The 12560-nt window shown below is 37.5% G+C and overlaps 1 protein-coding gene across 1 annotated transcript in view; it reads right to left on the bottom strand.

The window, feature by feature from the left end:
• The window catches only part of LOC100690292 (vasoactive intestinal polypeptide receptor 2), a 74032-nt gene extending 62406 nt beyond the window's left edge, over positions 1–11626 (bottom strand). The window contains exon 1 of the mRNA XM_003447442.5: positions 11377–11626. Within this exon, the coding sequence (XP_003447490.1) occupies positions 11377–11427 (51 nt within the window). The 5' untranslated portion in view covers positions 11428–11626. The remainder of the gene's footprint in view (positions 1–11376) is intronic.
• Between the last annotated feature and the right edge of the window lie 934 nt (positions 11627–12560).

The raw sequence follows: 12560 nt of genomic DNA, 5'->3' as shown, positions 1-12560 counted from the left end.
GACCACCAAGCACCTCAATTATCACCTAAGCACCAATAATTAAGGCGCAGCTTACAGCATCCGCTTATAGTGGACTCTTTTGTGCACTGCTCTGAGGTTTAGATGCTATCTAGGTTTTCATTTCTTAGAGACAAAGCACTTAACTACATTTTAATAAGGTAACAGTGATAAGGAGACACAGTTACACTTTTATAAAAGAATACGTTTGCAAAATAATTTAGCACTCTAGGTGAAAGAGGTTCACAGTGATTCAGTGACATCACTACTGGTACAGCTGATGTCACTTCCTCTTAATGGTGATAGTTTTTTCATAATGCACGCTCCCAAACTAATCTCACACTTTTTCTTTACTTATTCTGCAACATTTTCTCAATTTTTCAGCATGTCTGCTGTTTCATGAGTAGAGAATGACTCCTGGTGGTAGAAGCCGCCACTAAAATCACCCGTGGATCGTCTCAAGCTCACCTTCATCAATCCATCCATCCATTCTCTTCCACTTAACCAATTCGGGGTTGAGGGGAGAGGTGGAGCCTATCCCAGCTGCCATAGGGCAAGAGACAGGGTACACCCTGGACAGGTCACCAGTCTGTCACAAGGCTAGCAGAGAGAAAGACAGCCATCCACAGCTGCATCACCAGTTAACCTAACCCCACTAACTTTGGACCTTCTTGCTGTGAGGCAACGGTGCTAACCACTGTTCAGCTCACCTCTGATGTCCTAAAAGGAAATTCCCATCAACCAATTCCCAAACTCCATTAAATAGATGTATAAAAGAAGTATGATGATAATGTAACTTGAGGTGAATGATTGTTATCGCTGTCTCCTATAACAATCAGCTTCAAAAGCAGGTGCTCCACATGTTTGCACAAACAAGCTTCTGCTCTGATTCAATTCAATTTTATTTATACAGCAGTACACAGTCGACTCAAGGCGCTTTATATTGTCAGGTAGACCCTACAATGATACATACAGAGAAAAACCCAACAATCATATGACCCGCTATGAGCAAGCACTTTGGTGACAGTGGGAAGGAAAAACTCCCTTTTAACAGGAAGAAACCTTCAGCAGAACCAGGCTCAGGGAGGGGCGGGGCCATCTGCCGCGACTCATTGGGGTGAGGGTTCTCTGATGAACTGCAACCTTTAAACTAACAGTAACAGAAAGTTCTTGGGTTTGAAGAAGGACCCATTCTTATTATTTATGTCTACTAATCTTAAAGGTTATAGGGAACATACAAACTCACTATTTTTGCAGTCTGAAATATTGAAAATGGATGATCTAGTGAAATTCCAAACAGCACAAATTCTATTCAAAGCAAAAAATAAAGAACTGCCAGGTAATATTCAGAGTATGTTTTTTTTGAAAGAAGGAAGCTATAATTTAAGGGGTTTTTGTAACTTCAAAACAGGGAAGGTACGTACTACAAGAAAAAGCTTTTGTGTTTCTGTTCATGGGGTGAAACTATGGAACAGTCTGAATATGGAATTAAAGCAATGTCCAAACATAAAACAGTTCAAAAAGAGTTATAAAAATATGATCTTCTCGAACTATAAAGAAAAGGAAAATATTGAAATTAAGTGAATGTCTCTATTTAAAAAAAATATATATATATATATATAAAATAAATAACAATTAAAAAAAAAAAAAAAAAATTCATGATGTAACATTATAGCATAAAGTAGATCAGAAATCTGTTCACTATTTCTATTACAAATTATATCAGTAAGGAAGCTGACTAAATATTAACTGATAATTTATGGCAACGGGGTGGGATTAAATAAGTGTTTACTTCTTCCCACTCCCTTTCAACATGTAAATTAATCAGAATGTTCTTTGGGGGTGTTTTTGTATGTATTTTGCATAGTGTATATATATATTTTTTTTTCTCTCTCTCTTATTTTCTTTTCTAAATGTACCTGTATATTGTTCACATGTTGAAATAAAAATTACCAACCAACCAATGTTGCTGTTTTATACAGTACTGTATATCACTTAGTGTGCTGTACTGATAATGTTGAGTCGTTTAAAGGCTGTTGAGTGCCAAAAATTGCATTTTAATTGTTTTCAAGTTGGCTGCTTTGTAAAACACAAGTAGGAAACATGTTACACCCACAAAGTCTGAATTAACAATTCTGTAGCAGTTTGTATTTTTAGATACGTTCAGTGAGATGTTATGGTGATAACTTCAAAGCAATACTTGAATCTTGTGGGGGGTGTTTGGGGAGAAAAAAAAGGCTCAGAGCAGTTTTTCTGCCTCCTCTTAAAGAGCTTTTTTTTTTTGCTGTTGTTGTTGTGTTTGTACTTTTTCAGGGGAGTGTGTAGGTTTTATTGCTGCTACACTGGGAGTCAGGCTTTTATATACACCTTCTTTACTGATGCTTTCATTGCTGGCTGTTAAAAAGAGATGCTCGAATTCATGGATATTAAAGATCTCATTGGACCAATTATTTTATGACAGCACTGTGAGCACAGCATTGTGGGTGGGGTGTGGGTTTTGTGGATGCTGAAACTTGTTTATCCCCCTGGAGGTGGGCTCTCATTCGCCCTATGTCCTCGATGAGCCCTGCCAGCTCACTGTGTAGGTGCTCTGTATGATCGCATACAGCAGGTGCTTAGGACTGTCATTTGCCATTCACAATAAATAACACGCATTTTGTGAAGAACATGAGCGATTTGGCTGCCGTGCTTTTGAGGTCAATGCTCAAAAAAACAGCGTGAGCCTATTGGATTCTTTTGGATCACGTTCACATCTGTAGTGCGGTTCGTTTATACAAACTTTGAAGTACAAAATTAAACATATTTTATGATGTTTCAGTTTCTGCGCTCAAATGCCAGGAGTGCATTTGTCTGCTTGGTTTTATTAATTTTGGCTGGTTAAAATGCTGTAATTCAAGCCATGGTGCAGACTAAACAAGTGACCCAAGAGTACCAGGAAATGGGACTCTTGAATTTCTTCCATTTGCATGAGGCATAAATACTCATACATTCACATTTGTTCACATGTATTAGCCTGTCTATGGTTGATTAGCCCGTAGACCCTGAAAGAGTTATCGCAAATCATTTGCGTTTGAAGGTCAACTGTAGTTAATGAAACTAAAGAGAAAACTATAAGGGACGAATAGACACCGAGGATAGAGGTAGAAGGGCAGTAAGTCTTGAAACACAGTGTACCTCAGGATACTTGTATTGTGCTGATACTCACTGCCAACCGAGGGGGAAAACCTTTGCTCCAAAGAGTGGGATCTTTTGATCTCATGTGTATGTACATGAGAGTAAGCCCAGCTGTGTCGAAGGACAAAATGGGTTTTTTTGAGTTGGAGTTTCCCTAAAATTGACTAGAAGAAAACAGCCTGATTGATCGAGCCGAATGTCTCACACAACCTCTCCTTATCTATGCACAGCTTTACAACTCCCTTAACTCTTCATGGCATAGATTCAACAAGGTGTTGAAAAGTATCCTGAAAGATTTTGGTCCATATTGACAATAGCACCACAGTTTCTGCACATGCATGATGCTTATTTCCAGCTCCACCACCTCCCACAGGGGCTCTGTTAGAGTGAGATCCGGTGATTGTTGAGGACATTTGAGGACAATGAACTCATAACCATGTTCATAAAACCTGTTTGAGATGCAGTGCATTAGCAGCTGTCTGAAGATGAGTACACTCTCGTCATAAATGGATGGACGTGGTCACAACAATACTCAGTCAGATAGTGTTTAAACAATGATCTTGTCAAAATTAATGGAATTATGGACACAGAAAAGTACAGTCAGATTTTGATTCAGCATACAATACCATCAGGAAAGCCTTCATTTTTCAGCATGGCAATGATCCCAAACACACTGATAATACAGTAAAAGCATACCTGGATAGAAAAACACACAGTGGAACACTTTCAGTCGTGGATTATTCTCCCCAGAGTTGCAGACGCCTTTTTTGCTGCCTTGTCTAAACCATGTTGTTCACAGTACTAGTACTTTGTGTGTCCTGCAGAATTAGCAAAATGTACGTATAGCATCATATATAAAATACTGTATATATAAGTATAAACAGTATTGTATATGCTAGTGACTTAATGCAGGATCATGGACTCACTATTCAGCCAGATTCAGGCTGTTATTGGGATTTCTTGTTCCTCTGATCTCTGTGTTAGTAGTGAGTGCAAATTTAGCGCTCCCGTAGAGTCACAAAAGTCACATTAGTAGGAAATGTGTCAGGTCCAAATAAAATGAAATTATTTTTAACTGTCAAATGTCAGTCTGTAAAATAATGAACCAGTTTAACCATAATTAGACAAACAATGTTAAAATTCAAATTATGACCTGAGAATTGAGTCTTGACTATAAATGCTTATTATTAATCACTCAGGATAAGCTCTTTTTGACAGTCGATCATTCAAATGAACACATTAGGTGCGATACAGTGCAGTATGAGGTCTGAGCAATGTCTGAATCTTAAGTACAGGCTGAACTGATCTACAAAGCCTGTTCACTTGCTTTTAGTTTCTTTGTACTGAAGCTGGCAGTAAATCACTCACAGGGTGTCGTGAGGTTCCCCACCAATCTGGAGCTGAACAGCTAAAATTAATATTTGCAGCCCCCAATAAAGAAAAAGGAAAAAAAATATTTTAACACTTGCAGAAATAGTATTTCTGATATGTCCAAAAAATATGAAACTGTACTAATAATCTTTATTTTAATAAACTTCAGTCAGTCTCTCTTTCCTTTTTGTTGATGAAGTTGATTCAAACATATAATGTGAGGAATCTATTAATCTATGCTTTTTGTTTGGTTTAGGATTTACACCACAATGAAAATAATGTTACTTTGAACCAACTTTAAAAAATTACTGTAATTTGATAAATTTGTTAGTTTTACTCAGACTAAAATTCTGATTTGACTCTAAATTGTTATTTAAAATAAGTCAAAAACATTTATTTTATTCAGAATTATTAATGTACATTGAAAAAAACTAAAAAGATAATTTAAAAAAAAATTTCACTTTGATAAAACCAGATATTTTGAATGAGTTACAAATACATTTGTCCTTTAGACATGTCCTGATATAAAATGTTGCTCAACAAAGCTTCACAAAAATTTATTTTATTCCTTAAAATTCACCACAAACAAAAGTTTTACAAACAAAGCCGATTTCTTTAAGGTGAAACCAGATTTTGTCACAATCAATTTGTGAGAAGTAAAGAAAAATTCTCCTTTGAAGGACCAAATTTATTATGGTGCATTTTTACAACATAAAGCACTGAACTCTGCTATTTACAACAGTTAACAGTATAACAATTGTTAAAGTTAAAGAAAAAAACAGACTAGACAAAATGAAGCAAAAAGATTCCCCAACCCCCACCAAACCCCTCATTTTAAACTTCTTCACTACAGCATATTTTTGAACATCTCACATTTAAACATTAGACTGGTAATGTAACAGCTATTAACATTAACATTTCTAACACTACGCAAACATGGCTACCTAAATTAAATGAATATAATACAAATAAGCTATAAAAGACAAACTTGTTGGCTGATCCAGGGTCTGTGTCATTTTCTTTAGTTCGATCTCCACGAACAGCTTCTGCAGTTTATCAAAGGTGTATTTGAGCTCTCTAGGTTGAGAGTATAGATCCGTCCAGAACTTGTGTGCATTTTCACTGCTGAGCGAGGTAATGGTGGACACAGGAATCAGCGCCGAGCAACGCGAGTGGCATCGCACAGTCACGTGACACGATCGCCCTACATACGGTCGCCCTCATTCTGGCCGATCTTGTGAGCGGCCCTTTGAAGCCAAACTTTAAGGAACGGGAGTTCTTGTACTTGAAATGGCTCAGGAGTGACGGCATGTAGAACAGTATTAGAGTTTCTCCATCAAGCAGTTCACAGAAATCCTTGCCATATAATGCACAACCGATTACCTCTCTCATATTACCGTGCTAGAAATTATTGTTCATTGCTGGAATACAAGTGATGTGATGATGTATAGCGCCCCACAGCATGACCTGGACAAAGCAGCACAACAGGTGTCTGCTGCCTCCAGCTCCATCATGTGTTATCCCTCTCCATCACTGCTCAGCCTGGGACACTTTCAATACTGGCTGAAGAAACAGTTAATCTTTCCCTTCCCCTCCAGACAGCACTATGTGCCATGTAATCTTGCTTCTTGGAAGCCGGACCAAATCTCTCATGTTCTGTTGCTACAACTCTGAGAAACATCCACTTAGGAGTACATGAATAAGCCCGCAGCTGGAAGTCCAACCTTTCAGCAAGCTATAAGACATAAACAACTTTTAGAAGTCTGTTTTCATCATACAGCTTTATTAGTTTGCCATTATCAAAAAGGAAAAAAATCCATTGTTTTCCAAAACAAAGAATTTGTCCAAACACAATTCTGTTTACCCCAAAGTCACAGAGAAAGACTTTAAATTAAACTGACTGATATTTGCAGTGTTTGTGAATGTCAGGGTGTTTAGAAGTCATCAGTGATTAGAAAATTAGAAAAAGAAAGCTTTTCTACTGACGTGTCGTTCAGAGGAGCACAGTGAATGATGTGACTGCGATCAGGGGAGATGTTTTGACATGACCTCGTAGATTCTTAAGCAATGTATTTTACTTTTTCCTGAACCACTTATTTATTTGATATTATTTATTTTATGCTAATATTGTGTTGTGGGATGCTGCCTGCACCTTACCACAAATTAAAGGTGTAATTTGGCATTGCTGACTTACCATACTGGCCATGGCTTATCTGTCACAGATAACGACCACATTTTTTTGGAGACCTACAAAGTCTGCTTTGGGACGCTGCAATGGCATAACATGCAGGTTTATCAGTTTTGCATCTTGTTTTGGACCACTGTGTTTTGTTTATGTTTTCTCCACTCATTATTCATTTCATTTTCACTCACCGGTTATGTTTAGGTAATGAAAGGTGCTTCTTAATGTTTACGCGCTGAAATGCGCTTTATTAGGTTTTTTTGACTAAAAGCTACGTCATTAGGGTTAGGAAAAGATTGTGGACTGGATTAAAATACTTCAATAACAGCATCCCTGCACAGAGAAAACTGACAAACTTGGGAGTGACAGGCTCGTCTTACAGCGCTAACCCAGTGTGTCATGTGCCACGACCAAAGGACACCTTGTGAGACACGCCGGCGGCTCGGAAAAAACTGCATTATTTGGTCAAAAGATTCTGTGAAAGCTGATTGAGGGAAAATCAGCTTCACATAAAACATCAGCGAGGGATTTCACATGCTCTACAGTTCCCCGTGTTCCTTAGTTTCTTAATTAGCTCTGAGAAATTGTCCCAAAGAAAGAAGCTTGTGATATTTTTTTTATTTTCATCTTCAGCTCCATCTTTACAAGCTAAACTGCTTCATTATGTTTCTGCTCCACACTTGCCAAACACCATCTGTCACTCAAACAGTGTGGGCCTTGATCTCGTCTTCTACGGCTTTTCTCTGCAAAGTATGGGCATATTAGAGCTGGATATATCCAGACATTACTTGCTCACCCAGCATAAAAAATTTTTCCCCGATGTTTTGTGTTTGCATGGTTTTTTCTAATAATATAAAAGGAATGTCAACACAAATGAGATGAAGTTGGAAAACCTGCAGTGCAAAAGTCTGAAGTTTTCTAAATGAGTCCTCCTCTGCTACGAGGATGAACTCTCATCAGAGTATAACACGACTTTTTGCACCCCAGGGCAAATATCCCTGGTTGGATCCAGTCATGTAGCAGTCCAGACAGATGAGCTTAATATACCACTGTGGCCTTCACACCTGAGTCCCTGCTGTTCTCTCGTGCACTGAGGCTACTGAGAGACATGCACATTATGAGGAAATGTAGGAAATACTACCTCATCAACTCTTTATTATTCTCTTAAATTTCCCATCTGTCACGTTGGTGTATTGATTCTAAGTCGATGTCAGCTCTGGAGCTCTTCTTGTTTTTATTTTCTTTTCCCACTGATGGTCTCCGTGTTTATCTGCTCACAGTATATTATGTACAAACCTAACATCCATACGACAACATATTGAACTGATTTTTACTCAGAAGGAGAAAAGCATTCGTGAGATTGATGTCTGTAGCTTCAGTTACATTTAAACTCTTGTTAGGGCTACAACCAGGAATATTCCATTAGTGGCTCATATACTGATTAATCATTAATCCAATTATAATTTTCAATCCACTTTAGTTTACTGTATATAAAAAAAGAAGATAATCATCACTTTTAGAAGTGGAACTCGAAAAAATGTGGCATTAGGTGATACCAGACTGATTGCTTTTGACTGATATTTTTTTTTTCTCAGAGATATTTTTATTAGATTGAAGCAACAAAGAAAAAGAGATACACACAGAATTATTATACAACAAGCAAGCAGATTTCACAATGATTGTTTGAGCTGACATAATAGAATACAGATTAATGACACATCTTTTAATTGCTTTTATCAGTTTACCCCCTACCCATACCACACAGTAGCCCTAACTCTCAAGCCAGGCTGAGAAAACCAAAACAAAACAAGAAACACCCACAAATACAACAGGACAAAACAGAACAAAATAAAACAAACACACAAATAAATTGAAAAAAAGAAAAGAAAATCTACATTATAAATATTGGAGGTGATTTACTGAGTAATCCTGGAAGTCGGGTTCGCAACCTGAAGGCTGAAAAAGTATTTCAGGAATTGCCTCCACACCTTGTAAAACTTACCACTGTTATTACTAATCGCATAACGAATCTTTTCAAGGCTCATATAGTACATAAGGTCCCTCAGCCACTGAGCATGGGTGGGCAAAAGAGCACCCCTCCATCGCACGTCTAGCCACAAAGGAGGCAAAAGAGAGCGTGCAACACTGTGACGAGGTCAGCCGTGCATCAGACTCCCCAGTGGTGCCAAAAAGCACAACTAATGGATTAGGATCCATACGGTATCCAAGAATTAGGGACAAGGTTTGAAATATGTCTGTCCAGAACATATGGATAAGGAGAAAAAAAATGTAATTAATAAATTATGAATCACTTCAAAAAATCTTTATTGCTCGCTTTTTTTAATCAAAGTGGATTAAATCGACTTTACACTGGTTTTTGCGAGATTAGCCTTATTTCCTGAGTGCTACCAAAACGACCTGCACCACATGCAGAGTTGTGGACAGTTATCCTGGCAACATCAAGGTCATTCTCCACAGCTGGAGACACTGGGTGAAAACAGAGTATTTTTAGTGTGAACATAATGTTCAAACTGTAAATAAAAGGAATGAAAAATGAAAATGTTTTCTCTAAAGTCCCGAAAGAAAGAGCACAATTTACTGGTTTGTTTAAGTAGACTTCATCTGATACTCGTTTGGCACACTAATGAAAGAGCATGAAAGTTGTGCATCCCCTCCATTTATGACTCAAGAATCAGTTTTATGTCAACAATTTATTCAGAATGAAATTACAGCTTCACAAATCCAAATCAGACTGAAATGAATCTGATCCAGTTAAACTCGGACAACATGTTTTATGATGCAGTAAATATCCTGGATCTCTAGTTCATGATGGCTAAAGCAGGACTTTTTTGTCTATTTAAGGGAAGGAAAATGCAAAATTGCACTGATGCAAAAAAAAATCCTGTTTCAATAAGCAAAAACAACAGACTTGCTCAAAACATGCATTGCTGCATTTTCAGCTGTCATGTATAACAGCACTCACCCACAGTAATGTATAAATATAAGGTTTGCATATTTAGAGAAAAGCCATACTGATTTAGACCAAGCTCCATTGACCCTGTTTGGACTCATTATTGTGAGGACACAAGAATAAAAAAACTAAATTCACGTTAAAAGCCATCAGAGGTTGAAGCCAAAACCCAGCGAGGGGAGCTGTTGTGTATTTGGAGTGGCAGCATTTGTCTGTCAGATGATTAAACGGTGGCATTTGTTTTGTGTGATGTGAACATTTTTACAGCTCCATCTGCTTTTAGTCAAAGGAGGAGGGGGCTGCTGGGAAGAGAGCGAGAGCGCACTTCCACTGTTTATCCTGCGGGGTGGATCCACACAGAAGGGCAGATAATGTATGAGGGGCAAAAAAAGTGGGATAATATCTGGAGGATTCCTCAGAAAGAACAACATGAAGTGAGAACTTATGTCTACAAAATATCTTCATTAATGAAACTCTACAAAACAGCTTCAACATATATGAGGTTTAAAGCTACAATTAATGATTATTCTAATTATTCAATGTGCCAATTAAAGCATGATTAATCATTTTTTTCATTTTAATAAATTCATCAATTTATTAATAATTCCCCAGATTCCTGATCAGATTTTTTGCCAAAAGATATTTGATTTTTCTGCCACAAGCAAAAATCTTCACCTTTAATTGTTTCAGCATCACATTAACTACCGATTATAAGAAACCAGCACACTTCTATTTAAAAACAAAAATCACTTCATGAAATCTGTCACAAACCCTGCAAATACTCGCATCACCTGCTATCATCATCAGAAATGTTGTTTAATGGTTAATCTATGAAAATCTACCAACTCAGTTCATTAGCCAATTCATTTATCATCATTTGAGTTTTAAGAAGCACCTTTTATTACCTCGGGTTAAACACAGTGACCTTACTGAGCATAAACTGGATTTAATGTCACATTATTCTGTAGTTCATTTGAGCTGAAACCACCTTTTTTCAAAGAAACTGTTTTGTCTAAAACTTGTGAAAATATAAATTCATTGAAGGAAACTTAAAGGCATAAAAACTCCATAAAATTAAAAATAAAAAGCTTAACACATTAAATGTCAAACAAGGTTGAAGAGAAGTCCATCATAAAACACTCACATTTCTTGTTTCGAGATCAAACAAGTATCAAATCGTACTACTGTAATGTCAATTTGGACTTCCTCCCCACTAATTGGTGCAGTTAGAGAAATAATTGATGAGTAATTACCCATCAGTGAACAAGTCAAAAGATAATTTCAACTGAAAATAATTCTTCAGCTCTTCTAGCGCTGGTGACCGTTTTCACACCTCTTCGTGACATTTGAATAGACCATACAATGAATGAAGCTGACACCGAGGATAATTAGTGGTAACTTTACAATCACGAATCACCACGCTCAGCAAAAGGCAACAAAATGCCACGAAGAAGGATAACCTCTCATACAACTTTAAGAACATTTAAAATTAACAATGTTATCAACGAAATGTGACCGCAAACTTTTCCTCCACCAGAAGGCTAATCAGCATCAAAGAATGCAATAATGAAATATAAGCGTCATATGTTAATGTTAGAATACTCAGTGTAATTTCTTATATTGCGGAAGTCTTCAGTATGTTTCTGAATCATATAAAAGCACTACAGAAAAAAAGACTCACCGTGAGCGGACAGGTTGACAGACACAAGGTGACAAAGAGTAAACTTTTCATGTTTACTCCTCAGCTGGAAGCCAGTGTGCTGTCCTAACACGAGAAATTTGGGTTAAAACAATTCATTTAAACTCCAGTTAAGAGTTTTCATCCGGGTAAAAAAACGAAAAAAACTCTAAACATTTTTTTTATTCCATGAACGATAGAGAGAGAAAAAGAGCCCAGTCTGTGATGTCCTCTACCCACGCTGCTCGCTTCCACTGAGCTGAATGTGCGGACAGATCATTTACCCGCAGCTGACTTCTGCTGTCAAGTTCACAATCACATGCAAGCACATTTCCGGTGCAGGCTTTCAAAATAAGAGAGAATAGTGTCACAATATTAGATTTTCACTGCAAAAGCTTTTATCATAATCAAAAAAATGTCACCATACACTCACATGCCACTTCATTATTTACACATTACTGTACTATAGCCCCTTTTGCTTTAATTCTTCTTGGTCCATATTGATAAGATCATATGACATCAGTGATGAGAATTTCCTGTTCCTCCACATCCCAAAGTCTCCCACATCCCAAGATAACCAAAACACAAATAAAGAGCTTGCTATAGGTTATGTTCTCATAAGCAACGGACTTTATGATGAAGCCATTAAACACTTTTCTCTCTGGTGACTGTGGAGGCCATTTGAGTCATGTTCAAGAAACCAGTTTGAGGCGGTTCCAGCTTTGTGACATGATGCCGTATGCTATTGCAGACAGCCATCAGAAGATGCGTACCCTCTGGTCATCAGCATTGACCAAAAAGTTAAACAAAAGTTAAGTAAGTAATTTGTTACACTACTCGTTACTCTGTAACAGGAGCTCAAATGCACTGTCACATATTTATAACTTCAGCCTTCAGTCTAACACACCAACATTAACCTATAGCAAAATAAAGACACACCAGATCGTTTTTTTAAGTGTTTACATTTGAACACAAAGTCGACTCATCAGCCCAGACAATGATTTATTTAGGCTTGTTCATGTTTGACAGAAGAGAACAAGTTTCAGCCTCAGCTGACTGTTGTGACAGGAGTGGCACCTGTGGTAGGCCCATCTGCTTCAAGGTCCAGTGTCCAATGTGCTGTGCATCTTCTACACACCTTGGTTATAACAAGTTGTTATTTGAGTTACTGCTGCCTTTCTATCAGC

This window comes from Oreochromis niloticus, linkage group LG18 (assembly GCF_001858045.2).
Source record: "Oreochromis niloticus isolate F11D_XX linkage group LG18, O_niloticus_UMD_NMBU, whole genome shotgun sequence".
NCBI lineage: Eukaryota > Metazoa > Chordata > Actinopteri > Cichliformes > Cichlidae > Oreochromis > Oreochromis niloticus.
This window is presented reverse-complemented; position numbering and strand designations above follow the sequence as displayed.